We start from the raw sequence: 20,081 nt of genomic DNA on the forward strand, positions 1-20,081 counted from the left end.
ATGGCTGGGGTTCAATCCCTGGTCGGGGAACTAAGATTCCACAAGCCATGTGGCACGGCCAAAAAAAAAAAGAAAAGAAAAGGATTCTTGTTAACATAGCCACAATAATATTATTCCACCTAAAAATTAACAATTCTTTATGTCATAAAATATTCAGTGTTCAGATTTCTAGTGGTCTCATCCATGCTTTTTGCCCCAGTTTTTATGAATCAGTATTCACATAAGGCTTACTATTGCACCCTAGGGGTCTTCCCAGGACAGACCCCCCCGAGCCCCACCCCATGTCCTCTGCCTGCTGCTTGTTTGTAGAAAACCTTTAGTCTCTCAGGCCTCCCCTAAGTCACAAAAGGCTGGCTCAAGAGTTAATGTCTGGAAGAATGTGAACATGTAACAAAAGATAGCAGTTGGGCCAGGAGAACTGGTGACAACTTAAACAATAGATCAGCCATATAGTATAGTCACAGAACCTTGAGTTCCTCCCTGAAGGACATAGATGACAGTGTCTGATGTGCATTCCTGAGTTGTTTTACAGATACTGTAAACCCCACCAGATGGAAGAAGCTAACTGCATGATGACCATGAACACTTAGCCCCCAGACAGGCTGGAGCCTGAAGACTGATGATGTTAACCCCTGTGACATCCCCCTGTTACCTCACCATCAACCAATCAGAGAATTATGCACAAGCTGATCACACACCCTGTGACTCTCCCTCACCTTGCCTTTAAAAACCCTTATCTAAAATCCATCTGGGAGTTCAGGTCTTTTGAGCATTAGCTGCCCCTACTCCTTGTTCGGCGTCTGCAGTAAACGCTGCACATTCCTTCCTTGGCTTTACTGTGCATGGGTGAGTGGACCCAAGTTTGGTTTGGTAATGCTACTAAAGGGTGAATGTTATTGCAATTCGTTGATATACCTCTTAAGTTGCTCTCTTTTAAAACAGCTTTATTGAGATATAATTCACATAACATATAATTTACTGATTTAAAATGAAGTCAGTGTTGTTTCATCTATCTCACCATCCACTCCTCCCATGTTATTTAAAATTTTTTTGAGATATAATTCACATAACATAAAATTCTTCCTTTTCAAGTGTACAATTCAGTGGTTTTTGATATGTTAACAAAGTTGTGTAACCAATGCCAGTCAAGATTTTTAATATATTCACAGAGTTATACAATCATCACAAGTCTCTTTTTAATCTATAGATTTTATTTCCCTTCAAATCTTTTTCCTCTGGAATTTTTGTTGAAGAAATTTGCTTGTTTATCCTGTAGAATATCCATAGTCTGGATTTTGCTTTTTGCATCTCTGTAGTATTTTTTAATGTTCCTCTGTCCTCCATATTTCCTATAAATTGGTGGTTAGATATAGACCTCTGATGGGATTCAGGTTCAATTTTTTCCTACAAGACTACTTCATAGTCATGTTTACATTCTAGAGGCATGTATGTTTCAACTTTCTTTTTGTGATAACAGCACTGGTTGATGCTCAGTGGGTTGATCTCTGAATTCATTAGAGATTGCAAAATGGTGATAGTCTATCACTCATTATTTATTACTTGGAATACTCCTATAAAAAGAAAATTTTCTTCATCTATTATTTGGTTACTCAGTGCTACAGTTTCTTTATAAAAATTAATATTGATTAATTTTGATTTTCATATTTTAGAGCCATAGACTTTTTTTTTCAGATCTCAAACATTTTTGTAAGCAGTGCTTTCTAATGCTTCAGGGGTAAAATACCTGCCCACAGGGCCTGAAAGTAGCAAAATAAGGAGGCGGGGCCAGTGGGACATGAAATTTGCACCAAGAGGATACGCATCCTCAGCTCCAGCAGATTTTCTTTTTTCATTTCATCACGTAAGGTTCTCCTACATGAAACGTCACGCAAAAAAAAAAAAAATCCACCAGATCTAAGAATCTTGAAAAGTTTTGTTTCCCTTGAGGAATTAATATGGTTTTCCCTTACCACTCATAAACGTCAGTGAACAATCTATTTTCCCACTTTGCACTGTGCCCAGTAAGTTCAAAGCCAAATTTTCTGTTTAATTTTGGAACAATAGGAATTCCTGATCTGTACATCTACATTTTTCTTTGATCTTGATCCTACGTACCTGTTCCTGTCTTCCAGCTGATTCAAATTTTCTATGAGCAAAAATGAATTTGAACAAAAACATTTACATAGCCATCAGTCATCTATGAAAGAACATTTTTCTTGGGACTCTTAACTCACTGCTGGGTGTTATTTTAACAATCTTTCTAACGTAATAAGCCTGAAACGGCTTCTCATTGGGGTCTTAATTTGTATTCTATGATTACTGGTGAGCTTGAACATCTTCCCATGTTTGTTAACCAGGTTTAAAACTGTTTGCTTGGGACGTGGCTTATATTGAATTAGGGAGGAGTTCCGTCAGTCGACTGAAAGACAAGACAAATGAAACCTCATTCTTACAGTTAAGCTTTGACTCCGCCCCCTGTTTTTTTCCCCCTCGAAGAGAGCTCTTTGTGTAGTGTGGGAAAGGGATCTCAGCCTGTAAAGCTGGCAGAACACAGTACTGCCTCAAAATATCTGTATTATGTGCGCGTCCCGTTCCTGAATCCTGACACGCCTGGAGTCGCCCCTGGGACTCTCTGCAGGCGTGGCCTCTCTCACTCGGCCTTCGATTGGCTCGCCTGATCCCGCAGGAGTCACTACGACGCGGTCTTGCTTAGCGCGGTGGATGCGAGTGATGAGTGGCTGCTTCTGCCTTTCTCTCCCCCCACTTTTTTTTTAGCCATAGCTATGGTTACCACGTCTCTCCCCGCCTCCCTCCACCTACCAAGAAGACGACTGGCCATTGGTTCTCTGTCACCAAGTCCGTCAGTCATTGGCCGCTGGTGAGACAGGGCGCTCCCCCTTCCCCTGTCTCCCGGGTCTCTTGAGGAGCCCAGGAAGGAGCCTCGGCTAGTGCCGCCGGGCCACGGGCTGCCGCGATCGGATTGCAGCCGTCGTTAGCGGGTCATGTCGGCCGCCCAGGGCTGGGACAGGAACCGCCGGAGGGGAGGAGGCGCCGCAGGCGGTGGTGGCGGCGGCGGCGGAGGTAGCGGGGCCGGCGGGGGCAGTGGGGGCAGCGGGGGTCGGGGGACCGGCCAGCTCAACCGCTTCGTGCAACTCTCCGGGCGGCCGCACCTGCCAGGTGAGTCGTAGGGCACGATCCTGACAGCTCGCGGGCGCGGCGGGAAGGTGATTGCTACCTTTTCTTTTCTCCCTGTCTTTTTTTTCCTCGGGAGGAGGAAAGGCAGGCCCCACGCATAGCAAAGCGACTGGGGCTTAGAGAAAAGGAAAGGTGTCTTTGAGGTCGGGGAGGGAACAGGAACACAGCGGAAAATAAAAAGTATTTTTGCTCTGTTGAAAGGTCTGTGCTGAGAGTTGTGTTTTCTTTTCAAAGGAGAGGCCGCTGTCTCATTGACATTCTCAAATGTTTCGCTTACTCGATTCCCAGTCTCGTCCTCTTCCGCAGTTTGATCTTGTAAAAGAAAGACATTGGCGCCTATCTGTGGGAAATATTTTTAAGGAGAGAAAAGGGAAGAGCATCCCAAAGAGTGATTTTTGTAAAAAAAAAACCACCTCGAGTGTGTAAGAGTTAGGCATTCTGAAACAAGAAAGGAGGAGGAAGTGGGGTGGGTGGGAGGTGGGTGGGAAACAGAACCAAGAGAATTAGGGAAAACTAGTTGAATTATTAATATTTTGGAAGGTACAGAGACAGAATAGATAGTGTGTATGGATTTTAATGGGAGAAAATGAAGATCAGGAATATACTCAGTGACAAAATTATGCAGTGTCTACCATATGAAAACAGCTGATTGAGAACTGGAAAAATGTACCCAGTGTGATTATTTCACGTTTTTGCCTACGATTTCCTATCCTTGTGTCCTTGTGTTCAAATGACTTGAAAGACAGACAAATCAAATCGATGTGTGTGTGCAGCAAATTTAAAGAACTACATTTGTAAGTGAATATTCAGTATAGTAGAATAAAGGTGTACTGCCCAGAATGTCAGATATTATATTGGGCAAGCTTATTTTTACCATGACGAGAACTATCAAGAATGTGTGTTAATCTTTCACCATGTTTTTTGTGAATAAGATTGAAGTTGATTTTATCAGTGATATATTTGTTTAGCTGATGAGTTTTGAGAATATGAGGGTTTTTGAATTGTGTTTACTACCATGCCTTGTACTTCCAAGTAGTAAAAAATTATTATTTGATTAATTTGAAGATAAAGGGAATTTTGCATATTCAATGAGACAATTGCTTGTGTTTGTGATAAGGTTATTGATGTATGCTAGAAATGCACCATTTATATGTGCCATTAAAATTAACAGTGAAGCAGTTTTAGTCAAATATATAATACACCAAAAGTTGGATTTGAGATGATAGTATCAGACTGGGTATTCTTAAAATTGCTAAATATATGCTCTTTAACATGAAAAAGAAAAAAAGGAGAAATCTTTTTTCTTACCCCAAATTAATAGCAAAAAATTTCATTTTTGTGTATTGACAGGTTAGAAGATAAATCTGTTACCAAAGACTATAACCAGTTTGTCCTCTACTACTGCAATCTTAGGACTTTGATCTTAGATTAATTATACCATAGGCTTCATATAGGCATTCATATAGGCTCGAAGAAACTGGTTGGTGTACTTCCTCATTGCCACCACCTGATGGCAGTGGAGGCCATAATTTCTGAAAAGGGGGTTAGGTGTGGAGCTATCTCTGCATTCTCTTAGCACACAAGGCCAAGAACACCCATTTGTCCAGAGGTAAAGATAAATGTGTTTAAACTGAAAATTCATGCAGTGGAACCATCAGCTCTTCTTTTCTGCTTTCTTTTCTCCTTGACTGGCACTTAATTCTTCCTTTCCCAAGTAGGAAGCCTCTGTCTTCTTTTCACTCTCAGAATTAAGAACATCTGATATTTCGGTATATACTTTGAAATTCTTTCACACCAATTCTTTATTTTTACAAGTATTGCATTTTAAGCCTTACCTCTCCCCTTGATTGAAAGATTTTATTTTGATATGTTTAAAAAGATTTTAGGTGATGGGGAGGGGTAGAAATCTCTAGGCCTGTTTTATGGCTGACCATGGAGGTTAAAAAATAATAAGTTTTTGAGCTAACTTTCTCCCGCCTTTGAATTCTAATCCCATTTTCCATTTTTCATCCTTCTCTAGCAAGATTTTCAGATACTGGGCACTCAGAACCCTTTCTTACTTTTTTGCACATCTACCCTCTCTCTAGCCCCCAAAGAAACAAAACAGCAAAATCAAAACAACCTGGTCTTGGAGTGTTCTCTCTTTCAGTGATAGCATCTTTATTCCTGCAGTTATACACACTTGAAACTTGGGCATCCTCCTTAAGGGTTTCCTCTTCCTTGCATTTCAGGTGCAGTCAGTCACCAAGTCCTATTTATTTTATTCGTGGCAGTCCATGCTGCCATCATCCCTGATTTAGGTCTCCTGCACCAGCTTTCTAAGCAGTCTTCCTGCTTCTACTCTTGCCCTGCAGTGTGTACAGCACACTAATCTTTTGCAAGCACAAGTCTGTTCTCATCTCAGCTTACAACCCTTTACTAGCTTTTCATCGCTCTTAAGATGAGGCAAAAGTCCTTAACATGGCCCAAAAGCCACCGCATGGTCTGGCCCCTCTCTAGCTCTCCAGATAACCCTACATCATGTTGTCTTGCTCTTTGATCTTTTTCTACCTCCTTAGATCATGCTCCCTTCTGCCACAGTGCCATTGTACTTACTATTCCATCATCCAGCAACCCTCTTACTCCTCCTGTTCTTTTTTTTTTTTTTTTTGCGGTACGCTGGCCTCTCACTGTTGTGGCCTCTCCCGTTGCGGAGCACAGGCTTCGGAGGCGCAGGCTCAGCGGCCATGGCTCATGGGCCCAGCCGCTCTGCGGCATCTGGGATCTTCCCAGACCAGGGCAAGAACCCGTGTCCCCTGCATCGACAGGCGGACTCTCAACCACTGTGCCACCAGGGAAGCCCTCTCCTGTTCTTTTTTTAAACTTATTTTCCATTGGATCTCAGCTTGATCACACTGTGTTTTTCAGGGAAGTCTTCTCTGACCTTCTATTTGTTCTTTTCTCCCTATACACACTCATGCTATCATGTGGTTCTCCTTGGGCATATATTACCATTTGTGTGTGATTCCTTGATATGCATGATTTGCTACTCTTTATATATACATATACACATATACATCAAATATATATGTATATATACATGTATACATACACACACATATACTTAAATTCTAAATTAATACATTGGCATTATGTGTAAGCAACTAAGTTCTTGTGAATGTGATTGGTTAGTGTGGTTCAATTCCCTGTAGCCCCATTGACTCTGGACAAATGGATACAATCAATTTCTTAAACATAAAAATAGTGGACTAGACTCTGCATCCGCGGTGACAGCACAAATAATGTTTCATGAAACCTTGTTTGAGCAGCTTCTTACTTTTTTTCTGTCTCCTAAAATACAATAGTGATTATGTGTTTGCTCCATAGGCCAAGAAATTCATAGCTTCTTAGTCCTGGATTTCTCCTAACTCATAATCTCCGTATACACGGTAAAGAACAGGGACAGTGCTCTCTGTAGAATAAGTATGCAGGTGTAGAGCTCAGGGGCAAGGAGATCATGGGGACAATGAACCCACATTACTATTGTGATTTAACTGTGTGAATTTTAGTAAATGCCATGTGTTTCTTGGAGAAACAGTTAAACATTGTTGCTAATGTAGGAACTGGAAAACTGACAAAGAGGAGGAAAAATATAACAATTGGTAAAGCTGGGTAAAAATAATACTGAAAATCTTAACTTAAAAATTTTCAATGTGATATATGTTCATGATATAAGACACAAATGGTACAAATGGTAAAAGGCAGATTTTCCTTCTTCCTTTGACCCAAGCTAATTGGCTTGTGTGTGTGTGTGTGTGTGTGTGTGTGTGTGTGTGTGAGTGTAGGAGGGGAGAAAAATGGTAGCATTTCTTTGTTTGGATGAACATTTAAAACGTTTACAGTCTTGCTAATCCAAAGGATGATACAGTTAATATCCCTTTAGAGTAAATTGCTAGACGTACAATTGCTGGGTCAAACGATATGTGCTATTTAAATTTTGATAGATATTGTCAAATTGCCCTTCAGAGACGTTGTACCAGTTTGTGTTCCACTATTGGTGCTGGAGTTCTGGCTTTCCCTACCTTTGGTAATGGTGTGGGTTATTAAACTTTTTTTACATTGCCAACTTAAAAGGTATATTTTTCTTCATCTTTTCAATAGGTATAAGAACCATACAGCCATATTTGTTTCCTTTATTTATAACATCTGCTTATCATTCATCTGGTTATATTTTTTGTTCATTTTTCTACTGGGATGTTTATATTGTTTATAGGAGCTCTGTTTTACGGAAATTAGTTGCCTTGGTTATGTGTTGCAGATATTTGTCACAGTTTCATTTAGCTTTTAACCTTGTTTATGGTATATTTTTTCAGAAGAAATTAAAGTTTTTTTGTAGTTGTAATTATTAATCTTTTTTTGGATTTTAGGTTTTTTTGTCATAAGAAAGGCCTTTCCTATTTCGATATTATTTCTAATTAAAATTAAAATTCTTGTGTTTTTCCTGGTAATTTTATAATTTATTTTTAAGTTAAGTTATTCATACAAAATTTAAGTTATGTAAAGTATTCAGGTAGGAATTTACTATTCTTCTAGGTTGCTACCCAGTTATCACAGTATTGAAATATTATCTATAGGTGTACTTAGTTCCTACATATAATTTGGCACTCTTACTGGACTTTTTATTGTGTTTCATTGATCAGTTTACCTATTTATACCTAGTGACCCCATTCTTTGATTATAGTCCTCTCTCATTCTACTTCTTGGAGTTTTCCTGAATATTCTTTGCTTGTTCTGTAAAACTTAGAATTAGTTTATCGAGCTCCCCTCCCCCATCTTTTGGTATTTTTATTGATACTGCATTATATTTGTAGACTGATTTAGAGATCATTGGCATCTTTTTGAGGTTCAGTCTCCTGTTCAGGAACAGGGTGTACATTCATTTCTTGTTGTTCAAGAGTTCTTTTGTAGCCCTCATAACATTTTAAAGTTTTTTTCATGTAGACCTTTCACATTTCTTTTATGTTTATTCCTGGTGTTTTATCTTTTTTGTTGCTATTGTAAATGGGGTTTCTATTGCTATTATGTCTTTTATCTTGTTGTTTGAATATGGTAATGCTATTAATTTCTGAGTATTAATTTTGTACCTGGCCACCTTTGGAATTCTCATACTATCTGTAATGGTTTCCCAGTTGTTTTTCTAGGGTTTTGCAGCTAAATAATCATATCATTACCAAGTAAAGATAATTTTATCTCCTCCTTTCCAGCTTTTATACTTATTTCTTTCTTTTGTCAAATTGATTTGGCTAGTACTTTCCAAAAATATTAAACAATAAGATAGTAGTGGATCTTTGCCTTATTCCTGACATCAATTCGAGTTTTTTTTTTTTTTGCGGTACGTGGGCCTCTCACTGATGTGGCCTCTCCCGTTGCAGAGCACAGGCTCTGGACGCGCAGGCCTAGTGGCCACGGCTCACGGGCCCATCCGCTCTGCGGCATGTGGGATCTTCCCGGACCGGGGCACGAATCCGTGTCCCCTGCATCGGCAGGCGGACTCTCAACCACTGCACCACCAGGGAAGCCCCAATTCGAGTTTTTTTTTTAGTGCTTTCCTGTTAAGATTAGACCTGACTTTAGTTGAAGTACAAATATTATGTTAAAGTAGTCAGCTCTTACCATTTTATTAAGATTTTTTAAAATATGGAAGGAAAATTTAGCCTCTGTGGGAATTATGTAATTTTTTTCCTTTGGTTACTATTGTGGTGAATTGTACTAGTAGATTTACTATTACTGGACCATCCTTGCTTTCCTGAATCAATTCACTTTGTTATTGTGTATTATTATTTTAAAATGTGCTGCTGGGTTCTATTTGCTAAACTTTATCTAGAAATTTTGCATCATTCTTCTTAAGCTAAATTGCATTGTAGTTTTCTTTTATGTATTTTATCTTTGTTAGATTCTGCCACTTTCATAAAAGTAATTTCAAACTTTTCTTTCTTTTTCTATGCTTTTTTCTTTCCCTGTCCAGTTAAATGGCATTGAAGTTAAAGATTTGGTTGAATTGCCTGTGAAATTACTTGGACCTTGAGTATTTTGGGGGGAGAATTGCTCTTTGACAATTATCTCCTTACTTCTATGATAATTCGACTGCTTATAGTTTATATCTTTGAGAGGAAGATTTGCTAACTTATATTATCCTAGAAAATAGTCCGTTTCATCTAAGTTTTCAAAATTATTCGTGTGAAGTGGGCAAGATACTCTTTAACGATTAAAAAAAATTTCCTGTGTCTGTGACTACATTATCACTTTACTCATTATCACTTCTTATTTTGTACATGTGAGGCCTTGCCCTTTTTTTGGTTTGTTTTTGTTTAGAACCAGCTCTTGGATTTTTTTTTAAAATAAATTTATTTATTTATTTACTTTTGGCTGTGTTGGGTCTTTGTTGCTGTGCACGGGCTTTCTCTAGTTGCAGTGAGCGGGGGCTACTCTTGGTTGTGGTGCACGGGCTTCTCATTACAGGGGCTTCTCTTGTTGCGGAGCACGGGCTTTAGGCACGCAGGCTTCAGTAGCTGTGGCTTGCGGGCTCAGTAGTTGTGGCTTGTGGGCTCTAGAGCACAGGCTCAGTAGTTGTGGTGCACGGGCTTAGTTGCTCCATGACATGTGGGATCTTCCCAGACCGGGGCTTGAACCCGTGTCTCCTGCGTTGGCAGGTGGATTCTTAACCACTGAGCCACCAGGGAAGCCCACTCTTGGATTTTTAAAAAAATTAGTTCTATTATTTTTCTCTCTTTTCTTATTTATTTATTTTTTCTTTCATGTTTTAAATCCTTCCTTTAGGTTTCCTTCGGTTTATTTTGTGGTTGTTTTTCTGTCTTCTTATGTTAGTTGCTTAATGTTCTTTTCATTCTTTCTAAGTGTTTAAATTATGAGTTTTTTCCTGAATACTACTTGAGTTGTGTCTTGTAGGTTGTAGGCTTCTTGTAGTTATTTTCTAAATATTTTGCAGTTCAATTATTTATTTATTTTCTTTGGCACAATAGTGGTTAATCCTTTTAAACTTTAACATTTTCATTCCTGTGGTTTTAGTAGCTTTATTGAGATATACTTCACATACTATACAATTCACCATTTAAAGTGTTCAGTTCAGTGGGTTTTAGTATATTCAGATTTGTGGAATTATTACCACAGTCAATTTTAGAACATTTTCATCACTTCAGGAAGAAGCCCCATGTCCTTTAAGCTGTCACTCCCTTATCCTCCTGTCCCATCCTCCCCTACCCACTATCCCAGCTCTAAGCAACCATAGTCTACTGTCTCTATAGATTTCCTTATTAGGGACTTTTTCATATAAATGGAATCATAGAGTCTTTTGTGACTGCCTTCTTTCACCTTCCATACTATTTTCAAAGTTTATTCATTTGATGCAGGTATCAGTACTTCATTGCTTTTTCTGGTTAAATAATATTCCATTGTATGGATATATACCACATTTTGTTTATCCATTGATGGAAATATAGATTGTTTTCGCTTTTCGTCTATTATGAATAATGCTGCTGTAAACATTTGTGTACAGATCTGTGTGTGGAGATACGTTTTTGTTTCTCTTAGGTATATACCGAGGTATAGAATTGTTGGGTCATTTAGTAACTCTGTGCTCTATGTTTAATCATTTCAGGGACTGTCAAACTGTTTTCCAAAGTGGCTGGAATTTTACATCCCTACCAGTGGTATAAGAGGGTTCCAGTTTCTTCACATCTTTGTCAACACTTGTTGTTATCTGACTTTTTGATTTCAGTCATCCTAGTGGGAATGAAGTGGCATCCCATTGTAGTTTTTGATTTGCATTTCCCTGATGTCTAATGATGTCAAGCACTTTTTCTTTTTCTTTCCTTTCCTTTCCTGCTTTCTTCCTTTCTTTCTGTTTTTTTTTTTTTTTGAGGTATGGTTGACATTGAGTATCTTTTCATGTGCTTGTTGACTAATTGTATGTCTTTGGAGAAATGTCTATTAGATCCTTTGCTCAATTTTTAATTGGATTATTTGTCTTTATTATTGAATTGTAAGAGCTCTTTGTATATTTTAGGTACGAGTCCCTTATCAGATATATGATTTGCAAATATTTTTCCTGTTCTGTGGTTGTCTTTTCACTTTCTTAATTGTGTTCTTTGAAGCATGAAAGTTTTAAATTTTGATGAAGTCCAATTTATCTTATTTTTTTTCTTTTGTTGCTCTTGCTTTTGGTGTCATATCTAAGAATCCTTTGCCAAATCCAAGGTCATGAAGAACTCACCCCTTTGTTTTTTTCTAAGAGTTTTATAGTTTTGCTCTAACACTTATGTTTTGATTCATTTTGAGTTAGTTTTTATGTTTGGTTTGTGGTAAAGGTTATCTTAACTGACTGTCCTGTTGTGCCAGCACCATTGTTGAAAAGACTGTTCTTTCCCCCATTGAATGGTCTTGGCATTCTTGTTGAAAATCAGTTGACTTTAAACATATGTAAGTTTATTTCTGGATTCTTGATTCCATTAATCTATAATATCTGTCCATGTGCCAGTACCACACTGCTTCTGTTACTGTTGCTTTGGAACAAGTTTTGAAACCAGAAAATGTGAGTTCTCCTACTTTATTCTTTTTGTTTTTTTAATATTTATTTTTTATTTGGTTGCACCGGGTCTTAGTTGCGGCTCGCTGGCTCCTTAGTTGTGGCTCCAGGGCTCCTTAGTTGTGGCATGTGAATTCTTAGTTGCAGCATGCATGTGGGATCTAGTTCCCTGACCAGGGATTGAGCCCCAGCCCCCTGCATTGGGAGCACAGAGTCTTATCCATTGCGCCACCAGGGAAGTCCCTCTCCTACTTTATTCTTTTTCAGGTTTGTTTTGGCTATTTTGGGTCCCTTGCAATTCCATATAAATTTGAGAATCAGCTTGTCAATTTGTATGAAGAACTCAGCTGGCGTTCTCATAGGGATTGTGTTGAATCTGTACATCAGTTTGGAGATACCACCATCTTAATAATGTTAAGTCCTCTAATCCCTGAACATGGGATGTTTTCCCATTTATTTGGATCTTCTTTAATTCTTTCAACAATGTTTTATGGTTTTCAGAGTTTGTTTATATCTTTTTTTGGGGGGGTGAAAACAGTATTTAAAGAAAAATTTTTATTGGAGTGTAGTTGTTTTACAATGTTGTGTTAGTTTCTACTGTACAGCAAAGAGAATTGGCTATACTTACACATATATCCCCTCTTTTTTTGATTTCCTTCCCATTTAGGTTATATCTTGCTTGCCTTTCTCAGTCCTGTTGTCCAGGTCCTTTACTGTGTTTTCAACAGTATTTGTACTCCTTTGTGCTACTTACAATGAAGATTTCATTTCTGCATTGGTTTTATTTTTTTCCTTCCATTTCTTTTCTGCTCTCTGCCTGCTAATATTTCATCTTTCTCTATTATCTATCTTCCTCAAGTTAGAATCACTTAAGTCTTTTCTGCCCCTGAAGTATCATTAATTTTGGTAAAGCTTATTGTCTTCCACCTCCTACCACCACCACTATAAAAGGAATACAAGCTCTCATAGCAGCACTATTTACAATACCCAAGATAAGGAAACAACCCAAGTGTCCATCAACAGATGAATGGATAAAGAAGTTGTGGCTTATATATATAATGGATTACTACTCAGCCATAAAAAAGAATGAAATTTGGCCATTTGCAGCAACATGGATGGACCTGGAGGGCACTGTGCTAGGTGAAATAAGTCAGACAGAGAAAGGCAATTACTGTATGATATCACTTATATGTGGAATCTAAAAAAACACCTCAAACTAGTGAATAAAGCAAAAGAAGCAGACACAGATACAGAGAACAAACTAGTGGGTACCAGTGGGGAGAAGTAAGTGGGGAAGGGCAATATAGGGGTAGGAGATTAAGAAACTATTAGGTAGAAAATAAGCTACAAGGATATATAGTACAACATGGGGAATATAGCAAATGTTTTATAATAATTATAAATGGATTATAATCTTTAAAAATTGTGAGTCACTATATTGTACATCTGTAAAATATATAATATTGTATATCAACTATACTTTGATTAAAAAAAGGAATACAAGCTCATTATTAAAATTTGGAAAATATTGAAAACTTGAAACAAGGGGAAAATTATCTATACTAATTCCACATAAAGACAACTGTGTCAACATTTTGATATTTTGCTTTCCTTTTAGTTCTTTATCAGTGAATTGTGTTTTATTTAATACAATATAAATAAGTACATATTACTAGTAGCAACTTGGGATTCTCCTAAAGCTGTTCTGTATTTAAATGTTTTACTCATAAACACTTATTTATGTTTTCTGTTATTTTATCAAGTAGAATCTGTTTCTTCTCAATTTATCATATTAATAACCTTTTAGGCTTTTTTCTAGTTGATGTGCTATTTTACTTCTTTCCTTCACAGCCAAGCTTTCAGAAAGAATAGACTCTCTTGTTTAATTTCTTTTTTTCCTCTTCAGTCTATTGCAGCCTCACTTCTACCTGCATCATTCTACTCAAGTGCTCTTGGTAAGGTAATAACTTCCTAACTGACAAATCCATTAGTATCTCTTAGTCTTCATCCTACCCAGTTTCTCTAGATTTTGATTTTGACTACCTCCTGTACTAAAGTCTGGGAATACATAACTAGACACGTCTGTATTCCTAAAGAGCTCTTAGTTACTAAAGAGCTCTTAGTTATCCTTTTTATTGCTTGAATTTCTCATTAGTTTTTCTTTATCTGTCCCTTAGTATTGACATCCAAGAGTATATGTTAGTTTGTTTGTTTCCCTCCTTATTCTTACGTTTTCCCCTGGGTGATATCATTACTATCCTGACAACATCCAAATCTGTCTCCAATCCAGACCTCTTTTCCTGGCCTGTTTGCCATTGCCACCCAAGTGACTGATGAGTGCCTTAAATTCAGCATGTCTGAAAACAATTTCATTATCTTTCCTGCCAAACCTGTTCTCCCCTTTATGCTCCTTATTCTAATTTAATGGCTACCTCATCAATTTAGTGAATCAAGCCAGAAATCTGAGAATCACATTAGATTCCTTTCTTTTGTTCACTCCTTATCCAATTGGTCATAAAGTCGTGTCAATTTTTCCTCTTTACTCTAACTTTTCTGTCTGTCCTTTTCTACCTCTCCAGCCTCGCCATTCATGTCTTTCATTTTATATTTCAGCTATAGATCTATTTGCCGTTAGTTGCCATAAATTCTTGGAAGAAGTTAGGTTGGGAGAGATTTTATTTTGAGTTGCAGTTTCCTGCAGTACCACACTGTGTCATGATTCTGCACATAACGGTTTTTCTTCCTAGATTGCCATTCTCCTACTGTCTTCTAAGACCTACCCAAGTATACTTTATACAGCTTTTTTTCTATTCTCTCTTTTAATACAAATAAGTTACTTGTACTGAGTAGTTACTGTGTGTCTGCCTCTGTTCAAGGTGTTTTGCAGGTATTAATTTATTTAATTCTCATAACTTTATGAGGTAATTAACTTTCTCATCCCCTTCTGTTATGAGGAACTGAGGCTTAGAGAGAAGCTACACAACTTGCACAAAGTTTATACAGCTAATAAATGTCAGAGTTAGGATTCAGACCCAGTCTGTTGGACTTCACAGTCCATGCTATTGTGCCTCTTCTTTGTGTCACCACCTTCCTTTCTATATACAAAAGATTACAGTAATTATACTGAATTGCAAGTATTTGTTTTCACACTTATCTGCTTACTAACAATGGGCTTCTTAAAGACAAAAATAATGTCTTATTCTCTGTCACCTTCCACAGAGACTAGAACACTGCCCCACTTATAGCAGACTTTTACTAAATGTTTATTGAATGAGTTAGTAATTGTCAATGTCTATAGTTATTCATGCAAAAGAATTGAGTTTAGATTATTTTACATTACATTACATAAGTCTAATACACTTTTTTAAATCCAGGAATTTAGCACATACAATTTCTGTGTGGTTTTTCCAAATACTTTTTTTCCAAGTACAATTTTATGTTTAGTATTATCAGAATAGTTGTTGCATCCTTCCATCTGTGCCTTGATTCCATCCCTTCCTGTCTTTTCAGAAAATTTACATTTTTGTCACTTATCTGTGTCTTCAACTTCATTCTCTCCATCAAATCATCCCTATAACATTTGAGCTTTCTCAAGCTTTATATCTCTGGTCTCTCCCTTTTCTTGCATAACCAAGTTCGTGAAAGCATTGACTGAGAGTTGCTGTCTTCATTGCCATATCTCCCGATTGTCTTTGAAGTAGCTCTTGCTAAAGTCACAAATGACTTATATGTTGTCAAATAAAGTGGTTGATTTTCAGTCTCCATCTTACCTGATCTCTCTTCATTTTGAAACGTCCTTTATCCTTGGCTTCCTTGGCATCAGGTCTGGTTTTCTTTTTACATGTCTGGCCTCTCATACTTAGTCTTCTTTGTTGATCCTTTTTCTTTTACCAGACCTTTAAGTTATTGGAGTTCTCAAGTCTTGGTCCCTTGCCTCTGCTCTTCTTTTTTCAACTTATTTTAAGTATTCTCTTCCAAATCCATGGTTTTCATTTTTTCATTCATATGCTAATAAGTAGGGTCACTTTGTAACTTCTGCCCGGATCTCTCTTGAGGGCCAAATACTTGCTTTCTCCATGTCTGCACTTATATGGCTTTTACCCCTCAAGTTTATCATGTCTAAAACTGAATTTGTGACCTTTCTTTATTCTAAGAAGGGGAGCTATTGGACAGTTTTAAGCAGGGGAGTATGTGATGTGATTTACATTTTTTAAAGCTCTCTCTGATTGCCGGGTGGAGAATGGATTGTGGGAATTGGTAAAAGTGAAGCATCAAGGCCATTTAGAAAAGTATTGCAGTAGTCTCCTAAAAAGATGATGGTGGTTTGGAGTAGGGTACAGTGGTATAGGTGGTGAGAAGTCATTGAGTATGAGATATATTTTGAAAGTAGCATTAACAAGATTTACTGTGAATTATGAAGGAAAGAGAGGAATCAGGATGACTCCAAAGTTTTTGTCTTGAGCAACTTGATGGATGATGGTGTCATTAAATGTGATGGAGCAGACTGAGAGAAGCAGGATTGTGAGGGGTCAATCGAGAGTTCTGTTTTGGCTGTGTTAAGCTTGAGATGCCTGTTTGACCTCCAAGTAGAGGATATAGGGAGGCAGTCTTCATATATAAATCAAACTCAAGGGAGAGGTGGAGGCTCAGGATATAAAGTTTGGAATTCTTAGCATACAGATGGTATTTAAAGTCACTGAATTAGGTGAGATCACCAAGAAAGATTAAATAGAAATAGCGGCAGAAGACTATAACTCTTGAAGGTGAGAAGGAAAGGAGAAGCAAGTGAGGAAGGTCAGTAAAATAGGAGGAAAAGCAGGGATGCTTGGTTTCACAAAGGCCAAGAGAAGAAATTGTTCCAAGGAGGGAGAGCTCACCTCGTCAGATGTGCCTGAGAACTTGAGTAAAATAAGATTTTAAAATGGTGGACTCTGTACTGCTATTACTGCAGTACTGTAGTTATCATTGTCGGTATAGTAGGCTTTTGTGGGGTGGCCTAGAGACTTACTAACTATATGTAACATGGGAAACCATATTCAGAATTTCAGATCACAAACTGACATAAAAATTTAGAATTTTGAAATGCAGCCTAGTTTTTAATAGCCTGTATACTTTTTAAGGTTCATTTTGTTTATTCTCCCTGAGCTATTTTTAAGACCATCTTTTTTAAAAAAAGGCTTTAGTGTCTTTGAACCCCCAGATCATTAGACTGTTACCAGAATCTATACTGGGCAAACTTGTAGAACACATAAAATTATGTTCACTTAAATATGTAAATATGATTTCTTACTATTGAACTCAACCTTCCCTGCCTGTCATTGTTTTTTCATTAATATTTTTTAAACTAAAAAACACTGCATACACATGATAAAATCAAATTGTATACCAGGGAGACAAAAATCTCTTTTCTCCGTACATCCTTGATTCTCTAGTCTCTCCCCAGAGGTATCATCTGTTAGTTTCTGGTGTATCTTGACAGAATTAGAATTCGCATATACATGCATATAGGTGTATGTCGACTTTATTTTTAAACGAATTAGAGTAGAACATAAAGTATTCTTTCTGAACCTGCCCTTTTTTCCTCTTTTTTTTCTTTTTAGTGAAAATATATTCTGGGGACTGACTGTTCTATATTAGCGCATTTAGATTGATCTGCTTCTTCTTAATGGCTGAAAGTATTGCATTGTATGGATGTACACTAATTTACCAGCCACACAAATTAAAAAAAAAATTTATTGGTGTATAGTTGATTCACAATGATGTTTTAGTTTCAGGTGTACAGCAAGGTGCCAGCCACACAATTGACAGATATTTAAATTGTCTCTGGTCTTTTACTCTTTAAAAGCATTGTGCAATGCATAGTGATAAATATTGCCAACTTACCCTTTAGTATCTGTGTTTTCTGGTTTTTTTTTTGTTTTTTTTTTTTTCAGTACGCGGGCCTCTCACTGTTGTGGCCTCTCCCGTTGCGGAGCACAGGCTCCAGACGCGCAGGCTCAGTGGCCATGGCTCACGGGCCTAGCCGCTCTGCAGCATGTGGGATCTTCCCGGACCGGGGCATGAACCTGTGTCCCCTGCATTGGCAGGCGGACTCTCAACCAATTGCGCCACTGAGGAAGCCCATAGTATCTGTGTTTTTAAAATTTTCTTTAAGTTACAGAATTAAAAAACTCACACTTATAGTTTATCTCTTTATGTTACTCAGCTTTCCCATCCAGCTAGTCTTTAAGTCCTTGTGCTTTATCCCCAAATAATATTCTTAGCTAAGCACTTTCATAAACATTTATTCATAACCTAATGAGGAGTAGGTAATGTTATCGTCCCCTTTTCATAGAGAAAGAAGCTGAGACCCAGAGGATAAGACGTTGTCCAAGGCCATATAGCTAGCAAGGGACAGAGCCAGGATTTGGATACAGCAGGATGGTTCCAAAGTCCATGCTTTTAACCACTGTGCCATCCTCGTCTCTGTTGCCTGTCTTTCCCAGTTCTGCTGTAGTTCAGGCCTTCACTGCCTCAAATAGGACTATATTAATACAGGTATCCCCTGCTTTTACAAAGTTTGCTTTATGCCACTTCATTTCTTTCTTTTTTTTTTTTTTTTTTTTTTGTTGGTACGCGGGCTTCTCACTGTTGTGGCCTCTCCCGTTGCGGACACATCTGGACGCGCAGGCTCAGTGGCCATGGCTCACAGGCCCAGCCACTCCGCCGCATGTGGGATCTTCCCGGACCGGGGCACGAACCCACGTCCCCTGCATCGGCAGGTGGACTCTCAACCACTGCACCACCAGGGAAGCCCACGCCACTTCATTTTTAAGAGAGTATCTGTTTTCACTAACTGAAAGAAATCTGAAGAGGATTTTCACTTTTATAAAAAAAAGGTGAAAAGCAAAACTTGGTTCAGCGTTTGTTTTGCAGCTAGCTGTTATAGAGGCAGGGTGCACCCCAAGCAGCGTGAGTGGCCTCGCCAAGCTCCTTCCCTGGGAACTGTACTCATCATCTCAGCATCGAGCTGTATAGCTTTGTACTGTGTCTGCGAGCATCCGTGCTTTTTCAGGGTTTATTTTGTGCATTGGTTAGCACAAAGGTAATTAAGGTAATTGCTTCTGTGCATTACACCATTTCGACTTAGGAAATGTTTCATTAGGAACACTCTACTTTAGGATAACAGGGGAAACCTGTAATGTTTTTGTCATTCTCAGTCTTCCTATTTCATTCTATATACGGAAACAAGATTAATCTCCCCAAAGCATAACTATTATTGCTTCCAAGATCAGAATCCTTAGTGGCTTCCTGTTGCATTTAGAATTCAGCTCGATCTAATACTCTTGCTTTTAATATATGCTATACTGTCAGTGCATTTGCTCCAAGCTTGATCATTGAGTTTGTCTGTAAGACTGGATAGTGAAATTAGAAGTAATTAAGCCAAAAAAAAAATGAGGTAGATAGTCATTGGAGTTGAAAGGTACTTTTTGAAAAAGTTGTTTCCCTTTTTACCCACAGTAGTTCTTGCTATATGGTTTCATCAGCAAACTGTCAACTCAGTTAATTTGAATCAGATGTGTAATTGATCAAACCAAAGCCAACCGCAAATATCTGGGTGTCACATAAAATAAATTCCTTAAAACACACACAAACACACAAACTTGATGCAGGAATATGAATTTTATAATGTGAACTGTGTACCTTAGAAAGAGGTAATGTATTTAGCTTTAATAACGTGCATATACAAAAGAAAACACTGAGAAAACCACTCAGGGAGAGAAATAACTTCTTAAAGCTACATCAAAATCTTTTCAATTATGATTTTAAGTCCAAAACTGATCTGTGCACTTATAGAAAAAATGCTTCAATGTAAATGTTCTTGTGAAATTTTTGTTTCTGAGTAAAAATAGTTGTTATTTCCAGGGGCTTCCCTGGTGGTGCAGTGGTTGAGAGTCCGCCTGCCAATACAGGGGACGTGGGTTTGTGCCCCGGTCTGGGAAGACCCACATGCTGCGGAGCAGCTAGGCCCTTGAGCCATGGCCGCAGAGCCTGTGCGTCCGGAGCCTGTGCTCCGCAACGGGAGAGGCCACAACAGTGAGAGGCCCGTGTACCACAAAAAAAAAAAAAAAAAAGAATAGCTGTTATTTCTGAATATAATGCTTCATGCAAATGTCTTACTAGAAATCATGTGTACTTTGGCTATATTCATATCTGGCATCTTTTAGTTTTGCATTTAAGATGTTCTTATTGGCTCCTCTGCTTTTTACATAACAGGATTACTATCAGTTTCTCAGGATAGCTTGTTTCTAAATATTGGACTTTT

The 20,081-nt window shown here is 38.0% G+C and overlaps 1 protein-coding gene across 3 annotated transcripts in view; it reads left to right on the forward strand.

Annotated features, from left to right (window-relative positions):
* The first annotated feature begins 2,764 nt into the window (after window positions 1–2,764).
* The window catches only part of KLHDC10 (kelch domain containing 10), a 54,984-nt gene continuing 37,667 nt past the window's right edge, over window positions 2,765–20,081 (forward strand). Inside the window, exon 1 of one of the 3 annotated variants that reach the window (XM_029233376.1) lies at window positions 2,765–3,177. In XM_029233376.1, the coding sequence (XP_029089209.1) occupies window positions 3,003–3,177 (175 nt within the window). In that variant the 5' untranslated portion in view covers window positions 2,765–3,002. The remainder of the gene's footprint in view (window positions 3,178–20,081) is intronic. The other 2 variants (XM_029233378.1, XM_029233379.1) reach the window with 2 other exon arrangements.

The sequence above is a fragment of the Monodon monoceros genome, unplaced genomic scaffold (genome assembly GCF_005190385.1).
Source record: "Monodon monoceros isolate NGI ecotype Baffin Bay Population unplaced genomic scaffold, NGI_Narwhal_1 Super_Scaffold_2, whole genome shotgun sequence".
NCBI classification, from domain to species: domain Eukaryota; kingdom Metazoa; phylum Chordata; class Mammalia; order Artiodactyla; family Monodontidae; genus Monodon; species Monodon monoceros.